The following is an 18,552-nucleotide window of genomic DNA, read 5'->3' on the forward strand; positions in this document are numbered from 1 at the left end:
CTGCGAACGGATGCAAACCAATTATTATGTAATTAGGGGTAGGTAGGTTCGCGAAATTTGGGCCCCTGTAGTACCCGGATGGGTTTGCTCTTTTTAACTTACAAGTTAATGTAGTGAAATGTCCCAAGCAGAGAGTGCAGCTGCGTGAACCTTTCTCGTGACAAGCCCTTGAAAGTGCTTGATGAATTGATACACTCACCGAAGGATCCGGGCTGGATGTCAAGCTACGGGCGAAAAACTAGCCAAATCACAGTGATCATGCGGTGACCTACGATGTCCGGGCTGCCAACCTATTCTTGAACTCTATGATTTGGAGTGTGCCACTGGTTTAACGAGATCTCCGGGAACTCAACTGCAAGTCACACCCTGGATTGACCACCTTTGATTCCAAAGAGCTATGCCCTGTATTGTTTAAAAGCAAACTCTGAGACTCTGTGTAATGCTCACTGCGCCTTCTAACTTTTAGGTTATGGCCTTATTGGACACGGTCGTCGTGGTCACTTTTGCGTTCATCGCGATTGTGTTCGTATCGTCTCATTTCCGCCGCCCTCGTGCGGGAGAATATCCCCCTGTGGTACCTAGCTTCCTTCCGTACATCGGCACAGGCATCCAATACATCCGTAATCCAAGCGGATTCCTGGGGAGCTGTCTGTAAGTGCCCCTTCGTCGAACCTGTACTGACTAGTATACCAACACCACCTTGCATCCAGTAAAGAATATGGCCCGGTCTTCAAGACGCGTATTGGTGGCCGACAGCTGATTGTCATCTCCTCCCCCGACGGCATCAACGCAATCCTGCGAGACCAACACAACGTTTTCAAAAGTGATTTCATGCATATCGAACTGATCAAGGCAATCGCTGGACTCCGGGAGAACCTCCTGCCCTTGCAAGAGATCCTACAGCATCAGATAGCTCCCATGGTCGGACGTACCTTGGCCAAAACTTCAATGCGCAAGTTTACAACAACTTATGTGGAACGGCTTCTGCAGGAGATGAACACGTTTGTCGCGCGTTCCGAGAAGGGGACGAAGGCCGTGTCATTAATGGAGGTCGTGGGCAGAAGTCGGCTTGCAGCGGTGTGCCATGCACTTTTTGGCCCATCGTTCACCGATGATATTTACAACGACATGAACCGTTTGGACGAGAGCATTTACGCGAGACTGCACATGGTCCCTTTCAACTGGCGGCGGTCCGCAGACGCGCGCAAGCGCCTCATCGATAGGCTCAGCACTTACATCGCCCAGGCAGAGGAAGGTAGCACATTGGGGGATCTCATGTCGGGTACAGTCGACATCTTCAGGGCAAATAAGCTTTCCCTGGAAGAAAAGGCCGGGCTGCTGCTTGTCTTCCTCTGGGGATTGTACGCAAATTCGACGAACGTAACCTTCTGGGCACTGGCGGAAATTCTGGCGGACAAGAAGCTCGCCGCACGGCTGCGTGCAGAGATCGACGGAGTAGTGCACGCGCAGGGGGTTATCGGGAGGGACGACGCTCCGTGTGTCACTGACCTTCCCACTTTGCTCCGCGCAGACGCACACGCGCTTGATGGGTCCGGTCTCTCACTACTTGACTCGGTCGTCCAGGAGACGATACGATTAAGGCAAATATCAACACCCATAAGGCAGGCATCATGCGACACAGGATTGGTCGTGGACGCGGGAGCGGGTCAGCGAGTGATGGTACGCAAGGGGGAGTATGTGTTAGCGCATCTGATGGGGGCGCATTGGGACGGACGATGGTATGAACAGCCGAACAGATTTATGCCGGACAGGTTTGCGACGAGCAGGTATGCAAGCGGACTGGAGGGGACTGATGGCGAGTCCACACGGCCAAAACGAACCGGACTGCCGTTCTTTATTTGGGGAGGCGGACGTGAAATCGTAAGTGACCGCCACGGTTATGGTCTGAGTAGTCGGAGAACTGAAATGTTCTCTTTTCGCCGCAGTGCAAGGGACGGCACCTCGCCGTCTATGAAATAAAGCTCCTCGTCGCGCTCTGCGTGTACCACCTGCGCATCACGCACGCGGACTCCGACAAACATGAATTCGGCCTCGGATGGACGAACCTGTTGCCCCCCAGAGCGAAAAAACAAAGTATCGGCGTTCAGCAGACAGAACATGATGTGATGGTGTGGATGAACCCGGCAGGGGGAGGAAACTGATTTGTTCGTAGTATGTCCCCGAGATACGTGTCGATAAGTAAGGTGGCTGTTGTAATAGACAAACTGGGAAAGTGCATGGAGAGCAGTACTAAGCATCATTGCAAATGGCTCGCATCCAGACAATGAGGCCATCGGGTGTCGCGCACAATGGCTACAAACGACGAACATGAGTATATCAATACTGACAAGCGAGAAATCACAGGGTCAACCCTGAGTACTTGAGTCCCAGATGCTCGTCCTAGCAAAAACACCAGTGCAGCAACGTACCTGGTATCCATGCCGAAAAGTGTTCGCAACAGACATGCCTGTCCTATTCGGAACAGCAAAAAACTAATATAGAACGCTAGCAGTGAAAGCTAGCAAACTAGGCGCTTCTTGAGAGGAGTTCTCGAGAGTCTGGGCCGTACCAATCGCCCGTACCGATACCATCCCCACACAGATACCATTGAACGAGTCATACACTGCATAGGAGGGCTGGAACCGCTCCGGAGATGCCATGGGAACTTCCCGGTGAAGTGTCTCTTGTGAAACCAACCACACGGACTGGAGAAGTGTAATGGGGGTGGTATGGCAGGCGCAACGCAAGCCTTTGCAATTTGACGATGCGATCGTCTTCACTCGAGTGAAGTTGGGAGACTATAAGTGCTGTCACGAAGATCAGTAAGTATACACCGTTGAATAGGATGACATCAGTGATGCATATACCCAACTAGAAACGGATCAAGGCACAATAGGCGGTTCCGGCTTGGTGTACAGTTGAACAAACCCTCCCATACATAACTTGCCTATGTACGCCGATCGGTTGTAAGAAGAAGTAGAATCAAATCGAAACCTCCTAGGAGCATATTCCCCACAGCTGACTGCCATACAATTACGCTGAGAGCAAGCGCAGAATCAAAGACGACACACGGTGCATTCCCTGAAAGCATGCCCAGGTATGAGTCGGTTTCGTCACATCTTCAGTACCCTGGCAGAGTGTTGGCAGAAGTGACTAGTGACAGCTCACAGGGAATGACGAACAGGTTCGTGATTGGCAGGAGTTGCTACCACTGAGATTTCTTGCTTCTCTTGTTCGTCCTAAAAGGGCGATTACATAAACTACTGTAAAAAAACCCCAAAACATGCCTAAAACTGGCGGGTGACGTGTCGCTTGTGTCAGTGACGAGGTCGCTATCAGTTACGAGTTTATTGGCGAGAGTACACGTTTGAGCATGTTACCATGCACAATGATTTCAGTATTGGGTTGGTGTACCCCGTGGTTTCTGCTCCATTTCCTGGGAAGAAACTCATCACCCCGCCTTCGCTTGTAGATCTCAAGTCCAACATCAGGATGCGAAAAAATGGTTTAAACCTGTTTAAACCCATCACTGACTGGTCGTGACTGCGATTCTGTCATTCCCCATTTCTCTGATGAATCTCTGAGTGATCGTGGTTGATCATCAACTTCGCAACAACTCCTCATCATTGTGCACAACCTCATTATCATGTTCTAGTATCTGGGTGTCATCTGTAGTGTTACATTTGCACAAATATTAAGTGCAGGAAATGTGCACAAAATAGCATGGGACAAACTTACAGTAGTGTGGGAAAACTTGCAGTAGGTGGGAAATGTACTTCCAGTACACAGCTAAGTGGCAGGGGGGTCAAATTTAGGTCAAGAGGGGTGTATATTTGTGTGAGGTAGTGTATTACACCTCATTTAGCATTTTCATCAAATACTTTATAGACCAAGTAAATAACAGCAATGGGTCCCATTGTATGGACTGAGGGGAGCCCTCAAAAGGAATGATGTACACATGTCACACTTAATGTTGCCACAGTGTGAGACCAGAGGTAAACTTGAGGTTCAGGCCATAGTCCATTATAACACTGTAAGAATGTAGTGTCTACTGTTATGAATTACATTCAAATACTGACAAGGTTTATATAATTGGAGGGTCCAATGTAGTACTTTATTAGCATAATATCTATAGCCATTAAATAGAGAATATGCAAATAAATGTCAAATAGCCTACATGGGTTCATTGTATTGTTATTGAGAATCATACCTTGCAAATGATGACTTGCTATGGCTTGGGTTGCACACATATAATGTATAAGTCTCAAGAAATGCATATCATTAATCAATGTTCAATGATGATATTATGATACAAAGTTTGCCAAGCTATGGAGTAGGGTATCTAAGCCCATGCCATAGCACCCTGGAGAACCTTGTGCCATTCGATCATGACACATTCAAATGGAGGGTGAGAATGTCATCCTCAGCAGGGAACTGCAGCAGATCCAACTTCAAAGTGTTGTGATAAAACCTGTTGGGACATTTGAGTTGCAGGTGACAGGATTGGAGGGAAAAAGGTGCAAACATGTTTATGAATCTTTGACATTCTGCTGGTGTACCTTCATTACAAGCTTCCTTTATGATCTCTGTTATGCCCAAGCGCAGTGGCTTCTTCAAATGGAATAGACACAATGTGCACAAGGGGGAGTCTATGGGCTGAACTTATTGTAGCCCCTATGGCTCAGTTATCTCTAAAGTCTGACAAAGGTTCTGTCTTCTGGCGATCCATCTTATGAGAGGGAGCACAGAGAGAGAATGAGGACGAGAGAGAAGGAAGTTAGCTGAGTTGCAAGCTATCAAAAAACTGAGGATACAAAGTAAAGTATGTGAGGTTATATACTGCTAAACATGAGTACCGTACCAGTCGCAAGAGACACGTATCCGCAGTAATCAACAAAACAATCAATGAAATAAATAAGAGTCATACAGTGTCACATGATGGGGGTAGGGAGGCAACAAAGGCTATACCGGCTGCGCAATCAATGCGCAGCAAGGAGCCTGACACCGGACCTATTGTACAACATCCAAGCAACATAGATGAGTCAGAAGTGAGTCAGCAGATCATGAAAGAAACAAGTCATCCATCAGAGAGGGTGGTGGAATACTGGATCATGTGGGTAGTACACTGTCAACAGGAATTGGCAACACCTTGACAGCAGGTGATCCAAAGGACCCTTCCAACATATGGGCCCATAGGATGGCAACAGTTATCAGGGATGCAACGAGACACATGACACACGTGACCATGAGGAATCGAAAAAGGAAGGACCCCTGATGGAAGTGTAACATCACCCCCCCCTCTAAGGTCCTCAGACCCTTGAGGACAAACCAGATGCATTAGTGGGGTGGGAGGAAAGGGGTTTGCGAGTAGTATACATGTGGGAGTGAGTGCAAGCGGTGATGGGTGATGTAGGCGATGGAGATGTTGGTTCCTTGAGGGCCAGAGTAAAGCAGGAGCCATGTCCATTGCAGCATGACCAATGTCCCAAGTAACGGCATTGGAAGCAGGTGTGTTGATAGAGGACATGGTCAGCCGGGATGGGAGACTGCCCTCCAAGATAGAACCAAAGTTGATCAAGAGGGATGGGGACGAAGGGAGTTGCAGGGAGAGGGTTGGTGGAATGGACAGCATTATGATAGTGTTTGTGAAGCCCAACCCATGACGCATCCTGTAACAACACCTCCCAAGTGGAGTTGTAAGTCCCAGTTCCTAGACGAGCACCAACCTCTTTAAAAAGGTCTCTGGAGCTGACATATGAGAGTTCCAGCACTTTCCACTGGTCTTCCTTCTCACGTTCCGCCTTCCTTGCTGCTTCTTCTTCATGGGAAGCCGATGGTTCCTCTTGCTTTGGGCAAATGCAATCAAGAAGGTGAGAAGCAGGTGGCGCAAGAAACTTGCCAATCTGTTGATGGAGAAGATGGTGATAGGCTCCACCCGTAATAGCCTCTAAAAGCCCTGATGAGCATCATTCCAACATATTCATATTTACCATGATGACTTCTGACAATGGGGCAGTGCCAGAGAGCTTTCAAGTGCATATTTTGGAGACAGTGGAGTTTATCACGTCTGTTGCTCTGTAGATCTCAGACAACAGCCCAAAATACTTAACCTGTTCTGGTGAGCACCCATCAATGTTGTCCCCATCGTGGGAAGACATCAAGTGCCCTAACAACATCCAGGTAGTCACTTGCTGTGATTGGTAGTCTTTGCTTGTCATCCCTGGCAAGGGCAGTGGAGGTGAGCATGTCAAGCACAGCATGCTGACTTCCATTGGAGTAGGTTGTGAAGGCGGTGTGAAGGTTGGCAGGTTTGGGAGCATGGGGTTCATGGGCTTTGGCTGTTCCTGTATCGGGGTCATCACTAACCCTTGCCTTACCCTTTCCCTTTCCCTGGCAGTTACTGTCCCCCTTTGTGGGGACTCTGGCTGTGGGGGTGGGGACCCTCTTGACCAAGAAGCCTGTGAGTGGACATGGTTGGAGAGAGTGGGCAACAGGGGGAGATGGCAAATGAGGTTGCAAGACTGGGGACAAGGGGTACGAGCCAGAAAAACCAGTGGCAGTTGTTGGAGGTGAGGCTGGGGCATAGACAGTGATGGGGGGTACAAAGACTGGGTCAGGGTCATAAAAGGATTCTCCAGCAATGGGGAGGTTGGCATAGTCATTCTCAGTGTTGACAGAGTGAGGAGAGTCCATTTAATCTTTGAGATGGCGGGCATGCTTGTACTGGTCAAGGGCTTCTGAAGCATGGTCTTTTATATGTTCCTTGGGTTCCCAAGTATTTGATGAATGGGGGAACCCTTTCCATTTAACCAAATACTTTCGTTTACCTCTGTGCCCATCCATCTTATGATTGATGATTGTTTCGACCTCCCATTCAATCTCATCATCAACAAGCTCTGGTAGCAGTGTGGGTGGGGCTCGTCCATAGGTGTCATTTTCCTGATAAGGATAAATTTGAGAGGCATGGAAAACCAGGTGAACTTTCCACATTGGGGGTAACTCCAGCCAGAAGGCAATGGGCAATACCACCTGAGTCACTGTGAAAGGTCCGAGACGTCAGGGTGCAATCTTGTTGCACTGGTTCTTGATGCGAAGGTGCCTGGTATCCAGGAGGACTTGATCTCCTACCTTGGGTGCAACATAGGAACCTTTCGAGCATGAACACATCAGGTCCTGTGCTTTCTTGTGAGCAAGAATGGCGACATCATGGTTTGAAGCCAGCCTTTCTAATCTTTCATCCACCGAGGGTACCACAGTGATCCAAACCTCGGGATAAGGGGATGGGTCATATCCCAGGAGGAGCGAGAAAGGTGTCATTTGATGTACAGAGTGGACCTGGGAATTGTGCATGAACTCAGTGGACAGGAGTTTTGCAGGCCACGAGTTTGGCACTTCAGTGCAGTACAGCCGAAGATACCCTTCCACTTCCTGGTTAATGCACTCACTTTCTCTGTTGGTTTGAGGGTGATAACTGGTCAAAAGCCTGGGAGTGACCCCTATTGCTTTGTAGAGTTCCTTTGTAAAGGATGAAGCGAACTGGGGGCCACAATCTGAGATTACCGATTCAGGAACCCCAAATTGGGAATAGATGAACTGATGGAAGAGTTGGGCAATCCCGACGGAGTCTATTGTTTTATGACACAGAACAAACAGGGTGGCTTTTGTAAGACCCTGATCAACAACCATGAGAATTGAGTCGTATTTGTGATCTCCTGAGACCAGGAGATCCATGATGAGATCCATAGAGATTTGTTGGAATGGGAATGCGGTTTTAGGGGTTTCGTGGGGGATGACTGGGGCAGTCAGCAGATGGGTGATAACCTTAGTAGTTTGGCACACCAGGCATCCTGCCATGTAAGCCTTAATGTCCTTTGACATACCTTCCCACCATACTTTCTTTCGCATTTTTGCAAACATTGCCTTTTGTCTGGGATGTCCTGCTGATTCATGATCATGGTAGGAATGCATACAGTGTCAGCAGTTGTTAGGAGGGATGTATAGCTGCATTGTCCTGAACCATTTTGTTCCATCTTCTGCTACCATGACATTGTCCCTTGGTTCCAGTCCTGTCAAGTCCTTTAATGTGTTGTTCTTGATGTGCTCGTACAGGTCCATGGATATTGCATAGACTCCTCTAGCTCCTTTTATGGAATTCCTCAAAGGGCGAGTGTCAGACAGCCTATCCTCTTTTGGCTTTTCCTCAGGTGGGCGAGAATATGGCTTGGAGTTGTTTGTGGAATGTGTTATCTGGGTGGGGAGTCATCCGATTCAGCAGAGATGGTTAATTTTTAGTTGTTTTTGTAGTTTTGTAATGGAAAAAGAAGGTGAAACAAGGCAAACTTGAGGTCCCACCCCCTCTGAAAGCCAAAGGTCTGGGGGAAGGACTGTGGCCACTGGGGCAGGCTCCTCGAGTGTGCCTTTTCGTGAAAGAGTGTCAGTGGGAACCTGGAGGTGACCAGCCTGCCAGGAGAACCAAATTGGGTAGGACTGAATAGTAGCAGACCACCTAGCCTGATGGGGGGTAAGTTGCTGCAGCTCTTGATAATACTCCAAATTCTTGTGGTCAGTGAAGACCACAGTAGGTTTGATGGGGGAGAGAAGGTATGGATGGAAAGCCTTGAGCGCTCATATGACCACAAGCATTTCCAGGTCATAGACCTGGTATTGCTGTTCAGTGCTGACCAAGGACTGTGAAAGATATGAGCAAGGGTGCCACTCATCATCAGTCCCTTTCTGGGTGAGAACTGCTCCTGTCCTGAGTTTTGAAGCATCAGTAGTGGTGCTCAAAATAAACTGAGTTGGAGTGATTTTGGTGCTAAACCCTAGCTGAGTTGGCTGAGTTCGGCACTAAACCCTAGCAGAAACTTCAGCCACAACTTTGACAAATTTCAAGTTCCGATTTTTTAAACCTCTGCTCACTTTGCGTTTTTGGAGTGCTGTGCTACACAGCATGACATCATGTCTTTTTATATTCAACATCTAAGTTCGAACATTCACTCGCGAGCGATATTTGTAGGGGGCAGCTTGGATATGGTATTAGATATGAGTAGATAACACTGTCCTCCTTCTGCCACAATGGTCCATAAGTCTGCTCGTCAAGAGACCCTAGAGATCCTGGGTGATGCAGCAGTCAGAGTTGCCAAAATGCAGTTGCAGCAGCTAGGGACTTACATGGAGGCCAATGACAATGACTCCAATTCTAGCATGTCAGATGGTGACTGGACAGATGTCTTGTCCGAACCCTTGTCCCTGATGATCTTATCTCCAATTTCATCCATGTCCACCTCATCGTCCTCGTCCCTCAGCTCACTCCATTCTGTGAAGAGGATAACTGCTCCATATACAGCGGTGCTGCAGACCATTCAAGCGCTCTATGATGAGGTCCACATGGCATGAGTCTTTGAGCAACCAGGCATACCAATGATGCATGCATCTCAACTGCCACTCCTTGATCATTTTGCTATCCACTGACCACTCTTGTTCTGGAAAAAATTGCACGTCGATCCTGTGATATTCGATGACATTTTAGACCGAATTAGTGACCACTACATATTTTTGAACAAGTCGAACAACAAACAATTACCTGTGGCCGTTCAACTCGCAATTTTCCTTTTCTGCATGGGGCACTATGGTAATGCATCTTCACCTGAGGATGCTGCCCAGTGGGCAGGCGTTAGTGTTGGAACAGTCATCAATTGTACTCACTGGGTAATGGCAGCGCTGCTGGACAAGCATGACAACTTCATTTATGTGCCAGATGTGCGATCCCCAGAACTGAGGTGTGCACGAGAATTTGCAGAGTCACAAACTTGCTGGTCTTGGAGAAACAGAGTTTTTGCTGCAGATGGAACGACTGTTAACCTTTATGCACGACCGAAGTCATTCGCTGACAGCTACTATGACCACAAATCAAATTTCTCACTAAACTGTCAGGTAGGTGAGTATGATGTCATGCAGAAACAGACAACTTACGGGCATGCAGGTTGTAATAATGCTGCACAACTTGGCCATTGTTGATTATGCGCTGGGGAATCCAGGGAGTGTCCATGATGTGTATGCATTTCAGGGAACATGGATCTTCAAGGATCCAATCGGTGTTATGCCACACAGACACTGGACTTGGGCTGATACAGCATATCCCTCAGAGAAGTGGTGTGTTGTGCCATTTAAAAAGCCACGAGGGGGGAACTTGACAAAGCATCAGAACACATATAATTGTTATGTTTCAAAGGTACATACTTACCGGGTGTTCCATGGCACATCCTTGACAATTCAGAAGATTCGAGTCAGGGTAGAGCATGCATTTGTGGCCTTGAAAGGCCGGTTTCAGTCACTGAGAGAACTCCGTATCAAAATTGGTAACAAACTGGGGAATATGGATCTGGCTGTGTACTGGATAACATGTTGCTTTATCCTGCACAATATGGTTGTGCAATTTGAAGAAAGGCACTGTGAAGAGTTGGGGCGAGGGACAATGGATTGGGTGATGAGGGAAGGGGAGCCTGACGAAGGGAATGACAACGATATGCTGCTGGCCCTAGAACCAGGATCAGTAGGACAACAATTCCATGCGCACTTAATGGAGAGGTTGATCGTGGAGAGAGGGATACGAATCTGAATACATTTTGCATTTTGTAAAAAAAACAAAGGGTGACAGTGACAACTTGGACAAATGGATAAAACATACTCATTTGTCCTACAAGTGACATCAGGTAAGGGACGGAGGAAGATCTGCAGGAGTAATTATCGATGATGTAGGAGTAGCAGAGGACGATGCTTGGCCACCAGCAGCGAGGGCCTTCTGAGCCTCAATCTCCACAAGCTTGAGCTTGAGCTTGAGGACCTCAGATTCCCTAGAAAATGCCTCTGCATCCAGCTTGCAGAGCTGGATGTCATGGTTCTGCATCTCCAGTATGTGATGGTGGATCTTGTCAGCTTCACTACGTTTGCACTGACGCTCGCACTCATCATGCTCAATCTCCTTCATATGCATGTGCATGTTATATTTTGTGATGTGATGTTCATTCTTGAGAAGAGCGATCTGGTATTCTTGGTCAGAAGTATCTCCTGAAAGTCCTTGCAACTTCTCTGCTAGTGTGACCTTGAGCTTGGAGACAGATCTTGCATTTCCTGAGCTGCCCCCTGACGCCACAGAACCAGGACCATGGCCATGACTCTTAGTGACAATAGACAGTGGTGACAACGTTGATGTGACTGTTGAAGTCGATGACAGGACACGCTTGGGGTATGGGGAAGAGCAGAACGTACTGCGATTTTCCCAGGATGGTGTCTTGTGCTTCATAGCAGGAGGATTAGGTTGCTGATTATGAAAGTCACTTGGGCCACTGAAAGACTAGATTGTTCATGTTAGTTTTTGTACAGTGTGACCACTTAGGAGATATTGGTAACTTGCCTTAGCAAAAGATGGGACCGCTGGTGAAAAAGTATTTGATTGGCTTGGGCCTGCTGTCAGGAGGGAAGAATCATGCATCCAGTCATCGTTACATTCTTCTTCGTTGATATCATGCCCTCTTGTTTCATTGCCACTGGCCTCCTCTTCCTCCTCTTCCATACACATGCAGTCATCATCAGTGACAACACCAGGAAAACCTGGATGTTCCATCTGCTGGACCATGGTCTCATCGTCATCACACTCTCCAAACAAATCTGGCACAGACTGGGAAGTACTGGAGGGAGGGGGGGGGGTACAGAGGGGGAATTGGGTTGAATAATCGCAAGAAAATTGCCAGCACGATCAAGGCCAGGAGTAGAGTTTTGCAGTTGGGTGTCGATTGATGGAATTCCCCTCCACATTTGATCACATTCCTCAAACCAAGGGAAATGCACAATGGCATCAACTGAAACCAGATCATCAGTGGGACCAAATGGGAACACGATCTAACAGACTCACCCAGCAGGTTTGGATACCTTGCATCACCAGGAATGATCCCACCACCAGTGGACTTGAAATGATCAAGTTGCTCTCGATATCTCTTCTTTAACCTGCATTGACCATTGAGTTATGCCATCTCCCATCATTAGATAAAGACATATGTTGCAAGGCATGCATAGACACTCATATTGAACTTCTCCAGCTGCATCTCATACCCACTGCAATATTCTGGATCATTCGCAAAAAGCACCTTTGCAACAACAGCATGAATTTCTTTCTTCGTTCGCCCATGGGGCTTTCCGAGGGAAGCAGAGCCTTCTTGCACACTTTGCTGCTTAGCACTGCTGAATAGGACGGCATGATCAGCAGGTTGTTGCAAGAGCCAGCTCAGGAGTGTGCTAGTGAGGTGGGGATATTGTTCCCAGAAAATGGTGTCCCTTGATTCCTGTGGAGGACCTCCCAGGGTAGTTGTCATTTGCTTGTGAGAGCCAGTAGCCTGGAACTTGGATCCCCTGGTCTTTGGCTTCCCTCTCTGGGATGTAGAGATCGTATTTTGGGGTGGGGATATAACTTGAGAAGGGAAAGGAGGATTAGAACCTGTGTTTCTGGCTGGAATCTGAGGGGGAGTCGATGCCATCATAGTCGTCCATCTTGCTTGCAGGTGTGCAGAGTGTCTTGTGCATGGACGATGGGGAGGCATTTTCAAGCGGAGCTTGAATTAAACCACACACACTGGACCTGCTTGCCATGCTCACACTGATTCCTGGGCCAAATTTGTTTGACTCAGATTTATTTTGAATGCCACTAGTGAAGAGGGCAAAAGGCTTTGCAAAGTCTGGTATGGTGAGGACCAGAGATGAGCATAATAAGGATTTAAGTCTTTCGAATGCAGCATTGCATTCAGGCATCCACTGGTAGGAGACCCCTTTTTTGGTGAGGTCATGAAGGGGGTGGGTGATGCTTGAGAAGGAAGGGATGAATTTGCAATAGAAGTTGCAGAAACCCAGGAACCAGTGAAGCCCAGTGAGATTGTCGGGGGCTTCCCAGGTGCTGATGGCATCAGTCTTTGTTGGGGAAGTCTCCATACATCCCTTTCTGATGATCATCCCTAGGAACTCAATTTCTTCAGCCTTGAAGACGCATTTACTGATCTTCAGGTGAAGCTTTTCTTGCCAGCAAATTGCGAGGAACTCTTGGACCCGAGTTTGGAGCTCTTCCTTGGTTTTGGCATGGATGGCCACATTGTCCATGTAACCTACTTGTTTTCCATGTTGACTTTCGAAAGTGTGGTCCATGTACCTTTGGAAGGAAGGAGGTGAGTTACACTGTCCAAAGAACATTACCGTGGGTTCAAAAAGTCCTCTGGGTGTTATGAATGCTCCCTTCCATTCATCTCCTTCTTTTACCCATAGGTTAGTAAAGCCCCAATGAATGTCGAACTTAGCATAATATTTAGACTCAACCAGCTCATCAAACAATGCCTGAGCATTTGGAAGTGGGTGTGCATCCAGCATGGTGAAAGAGTTAAGGTAGCGATAGTCTTGTATTAGTCGCTTCTTTCCATCTTTCTTGGCGACGAAAAACACTGGTGCTGCTTGCAGAGAAGTTGATGGGCGAATCTTTTTACATTTGAGATTTTCATCCAAGAACTCGTCCAGCATCTTCAACTTGTCTGGCAACATAGGGTACACTGCTGCCTTCTTTGGTTTGAAATCTTTGCAAAGTTGTATTTCATGATCCAGTCCCGACCTATGGGTTGGGAGTGGGATGTCGTCTTCGGCAAACACTTCAGCAAACTCTTTGTAAATTTCCAGGAGTTTGACTTCTTCTTTTCCTGACGTGAGAGTGGCCTCAAGTTCTGTAGACAGCATAGTTTTATTCACCATAACAATGGGAGTTTTACCCATTCCTGGTTTTACCACTTCTGGGGGCAGACTGGAAGATTCCTTTTTACTGCCCTTGTCCAAAGACATTACCTGCTTGACAAAATAGTCAGACCCTTTGGGATATACATACCCATCGTCCCAGCATGTAATCTCGCCAGTCTCCCAATTCATGCATGGTTTGAATTCCTTTAAGAATGGCATGCCGAGAAGGATATGTTCCTTTCTGACCAGTGGCCTGACATAGCACTTGACTTGAATGATGTGCTCCTTGATTTCCATTTTGAGGGTTACCTTTTGAGTGACCCATTCGACATCTTTTCCTGTGAACTTGCTCTTGACTTGATAAGTCAGGATTCCAAGTTTTTGAACCATCCATTCTGAGATGAGGGAAACTTTGGCACCTGAATCAATACAAGCCCAAATTCCTGCTTTGAAGTCCGGCAGTATGACCAACCCAAGAGGGGAATGAATTCGCATATTTGATTCATCATCTATAGAAGTACATTTAGCAGACAATATAGCAATGGGACTGACTGTTGCAGGAGATTCGTCAGTCCCCTTTAAAAACCCAACAACTTTTGTTCCTCCACATTAGCCTCATGATCTCCGACATAAGCGGTCTTCATGCCATCCTCTGAAAGGACAATGTGGACATTGGAAAGTTGGGTTTTGACCTTGATTTTGCAGTCACACTTGTAGTGACCTTCGGCTCCACAGTTGAAGCATTTAATTTCTGATCCGGAACATCTAACATTCTGTTTTCACTTGTCAACGTCCATCGCATCAGGATCTCAGGAACCTCCATGGTAATGAATGATTTTTCGTTCATACTGAGATTCCTTCCCTTCTAGGATGTGCTTCATAGCGATCATGGTTCTTGCTTCTCCTGTGCACTGTATCCACTCTATGACCATGGAAGGGGCATGCCCAGAGTTGAGAACCCAATCACAGTATTCTTTATTCAAGCCTTTCCCAAAGAAGATTCCTGCTTCATGTGATTCTTCCTTGAGTTGAGCCTTGTTAACAAGCCCCATAAATTTGGTGATGTAGGCTTCTAGTTCATGTTTGCCTTGCTGAATGTCTGAAAGGCAGAGTATTGCCAAGGCAGTCTGGTTGCCAGACTCAAAAGTAGCTTTAAGATGTTCCATGAACCTCTGGAAGGTGTCTGTGTAATAAATTGTTCCGTCAAGAAGCTTGTTTTCGTTTTGATAATTTTCGGTGAATGATACTGCAGCACCTTTGGTCATGTAGGTGAGCGCAAATGAGATCTTGAGTGACTCTGAATTGTAGACATGCTTGTTCAGGTTCAAATAACCTTCAACCTGTGTAATCCAGGTCTGAAGCCCATTGTGGCTTCTGTCATATTCTCCAGGATGCCCGACATTAAACTCCTGACCTCCATTGGGTGGGTGGCAATCATACGAGTCATCAGCATCAGCTGGGGCCTTATCCTTACTGGACCCTGCTAAGGGGACCTCTGGGGGAACTACCTTTCCGAAGTTTCTCTGATACCAATCTCGTAATGCCGAGTCCATAGGCATTCCTGTTGGAAATGAGTTGCTACTCCTGGCATGCATAGCTCAATGGAGCTCCTCTGCCATAGTGAGCCATTGGGATTCCAACCTTTCTCTCAGCTCCTCTTCTGAGAAGGTCCTTGTAGGCATCTCAGGAGCTGTTTCTCTGTGACTGAGTGTCATGGACATAATGGGTAGTTTGCATGCTTCTTGTTCTTCCTTGAGGACTGATCCAAAAGAAGTTTCGGACTTTTGATCATCTTCTTCTTCTGAACTAAGCACAACTTCTGAATCCCTAAACTGGGATAGATATGACAACCGAGGGGCCTAGTCTTCCTAATGGCACGGGTGGTAAAGGAGGGTTCCTTCCAAGCCCAAGGGGATTTGGTCGAGGAGGGACTGGGGGTCTCGATTTCTGAGGGTTAGACACTTTAATGAGAAGTGATAACGAAGGCTGAGGGAGGATTTATTTCTCGAAAGAAACCTGTCAGCATAAGGTTGATGGTTGTGCGAGTGACTTTACATGTAGGGAGAAACAAGCACTCACTCTAGGGAGGCAATCTATTAAAGCCTAGTGGCTGCCTGTAGAGCGGTGGATTTGATTTAGGGTAGAGGGATGCTTCTTGATCTTGTTACTCGAGGAGTGGGACAGAGTGAGTCAGTCTTTACATGTAGGGAGACCAACGAGCCTTGTTTGTTAGAGGAATTGGTTTGTTGAAGTTCAGTAACCAGGGACAAGTAGACTTTCATGAAGAGGTCAACAAATCCCAAAAACTGTGCTGAGTTTTTCGATTGTGTTATGCCCAAGCATGGTGGCTTCTTCAAATGGAATAGACACGACATGCACAAGGGGGAGTCTATGGGCCGAACTTACTGTAACCCCTATGGCTCAGTTATCTCTAAAGTCTGACAAAGGTTCTGTCTTCTGGCAATCCATCTTACAAGAGGGAGCACAGAGAGAGAATGAGGACGAGAGAGAAGGAAGTTAGCTGAGTTGCAAGATATCAAAAAACTGAGGATACAAAGTAAAGTATGTGAGGTTATATACTGCTAAACACAAGTACTGTACCAGTCATGAGAGATGCATATCCACAGTAATCAACAAAACAATCAACAAAATAAATAAGAGTCATACAGTGTCACATGATGGGGGTAGGGAGGCAATGAAGGCTATACTGGCTGCACAATCAATGCACAGCGAGGAGCCTGACACCAGACCTATTGTACAACATCCAAGCAACATAGATGGGTCAGAAGTGAGTCAGTGGATCATGAAAGAAACAAGTCATCCATCAGAGAGGGTGGTGGAATACTGGATCATGTGGGTAGTATGCTGTCAACAGGAATTGGCAACACCTTGACAGCAGGTGATCCAAAGGACCCTTCCAACATACAGGCCCCTAGGATGGCAACAGTTATCAGGGACGCAATGAGACATGTGATGCATGTGACTGCGAGGAATTGAAAAAGGAAGGACCCCTGACAGAAGCATAACAATCTCTTGCATGAGACAGTCAACATATTTCCAGAAGTTGGTCATGTTCCAGGTGCACTCAGTGTCCAGTGTGAGTCAAAGTGAGGTTCAGTGGTGAAAACCAACCAAAACCAACACAAAAGACAATGAAAGCGAGTGGTGGTGTGCCTATGCGGTACCTAGATGGTAGAACCTGTTCTTTGGGAGGGTTTTTGCGAGCTACAACACTCAAAGATGAGTGCTGAGGGTTGGGGGTGCTTCTGACAAAGAGGGAGCAAGAATGTGATAGAAAGCGATAGGGTAGACTGCTGTCAGCCTACAGAAGGATGGATGGTGACTTAATTCAATGTCCTAAGCTGTACTGAGCTCAGGGAGGGCTTGGAGCAAAGTATATGGATGATAGATGATGATAAGCAAAGTAGATGATAGCTAGACCCTTAATAAAGTCTCAACTATTGAAGCTGATGAATGATTTACTGAGAGATGATAAATTGCGAGCAAGAGGGGCTCTCTGATGTCTTCTTCTTTTTTTTGCTACCTAAGTACAGTGACTTATATACAGTACAGGGGCATTGCCTATGGAAAACAAGGTGCAAACACTTGGTAAGTGATTGGTAACTGATGAGTAAGGAATGTAAGCAATGGGTAATCGTCTTGGAAAGCATTGGTAAGCATTGGTAAGGATAAGTAAGCCAAAAAGCGAAGAATCAGTAAGCAAAGTCAAAAGATTGGTAAGTATTGGCAATAGGTAAGTCAAAGACAGTCAGAATGTCACAGTATGAGTCAAGCAATGTCAGGAACTGGGAAAGTGCACTGGAATCACATTAGGGGGAGGCCATGCATGTCACATCTCAAAGAGATCACTTCTAGGCCAAAGTGGGATGACAGAGAGGCAGCACTGATCTGATGCTGATATAGTACATCCAAAAGCGGACAGGGTGAGTCAGATGTCAACAGGGGCCAAGCTTTGGGGGTCTGTGGGGTGACAGGAGCATAGGGGATCACAACTTTCCCCCCCAAACCATCCTCTCAGTGAAGCAAATAAAAACCTCATGAATGAGGCTCTGTTGGAAGAGAGGATGAAGAGGGAGCATCTTCTGCTGTATCTTGCAACAAGGAGGCAAGATGTGCATCATACTTGTCATGGATGCAATCAGGGAGAGTGGAGAACAGTAGATTATACTGTAGCTGTCGCAATTTTGGAAGAACAATGGACAAGACCAGTATAAAGACGTTGCAGGGGGCAGGGAGGAAGGATCCATATGCTTCTTGGACTGGAGAGACTGAAACAACCACATAAGACCTTTCCAAGCAAATGACAGACCTGAGGCAACCAAAGAATGTCCTCCTGGAGGTCATACTGACAAAAAGAACACACTGTCCAAGCTGGATGGGCTGAGAGGGGGCAGATGAGGGTGGGATGTACCAGGACACTTCAGGACGGAAGCTGGTAGGAACTCCTGGTAGATATATGTAGCCATGGTCCCTAGCAAAGGGGACAAGTGAAATGACTGATGTGGAGGCAGCCATATCAGAAGAATTAGCGAAATGAGCATCTTTTGGAGGGAGTGCTGTAGAAACATGTGGAGTGTGCAAATCCTTTCCAATCCTGGAAGGTAGGATCACATGGCTGAGCACTACAAGTGAGTGTGGGAATGGTTTCGGTGTCTGCAGAATTGGTGGAGATATGTTGAAAACCAGAATGCTGTACATGGGCGCTTAAGAATTTTATTGGTGCTTAACCTGCCTCCTCCTTTTTCTTTGGCATTGACAACTTGTTCTTGT

General features: G+C 46.9%; 1 protein-coding gene across 1 annotated transcript; it reads left to right on the forward strand.

The window, feature by feature from the left end:
* Window positions 1–6: 6 nt before the first annotated feature.
* On the forward strand, window positions 7–2,210 carry F5J12DRAFT_110737 (cytochrome P450). The gene is made up of 3 exons (XM_051737984.1): window positions 7–651; window positions 711–1,881; window positions 1,947–2,210. Exons 1-3 carry the CDS (start codon window positions 470–472, stop codon window positions 2,160–2,162), a joined length of 1,569 nt encoding a protein of 522 aa, XP_051599667.1. The 5' UTR covers window positions 7–469; the 3' UTR covers window positions 2,163–2,210.
* The last annotated feature ends 16,342 nt before the right edge of the window (window positions 2,211–18,552 follow it).

The sequence above is a fragment of the Pisolithus orientalis genome (assembly GCF_024613125.1).
Source record: "Pisolithus orientalis strain OTSU chromosome Unknown F5J12scaffold_15, whole genome shotgun sequence".
NCBI lineage: Eukaryota > Fungi > Basidiomycota > Agaricomycetes > Boletales > Pisolithaceae > Pisolithus > Pisolithus orientalis.

Bases quoted from the DNA above. Each gene is read 5' to 3' on its own strand.
- F5J12DRAFT_110737 (XM_051737984.1), top strand. From the start codon at position 470: ATGGCCTTATTGGACACGGTCGTCGTGGTCACTTTTGCGTTCATCGCG. The intron at 652-710 runs GTAAGTGCCCCT...CCTTGCATCCAG, and splicing joins GGATTCCTGGGGAGCTGTCT to TAAAGAATATGGCCCGGTCT. The intron at 1,882-1,946 runs GTAAGTGACCGC...TTTTCGCCGCAG, and splicing joins GGGGAGGCGGACGTGAAATC to TGCAAGGGACGGCACCTCGC.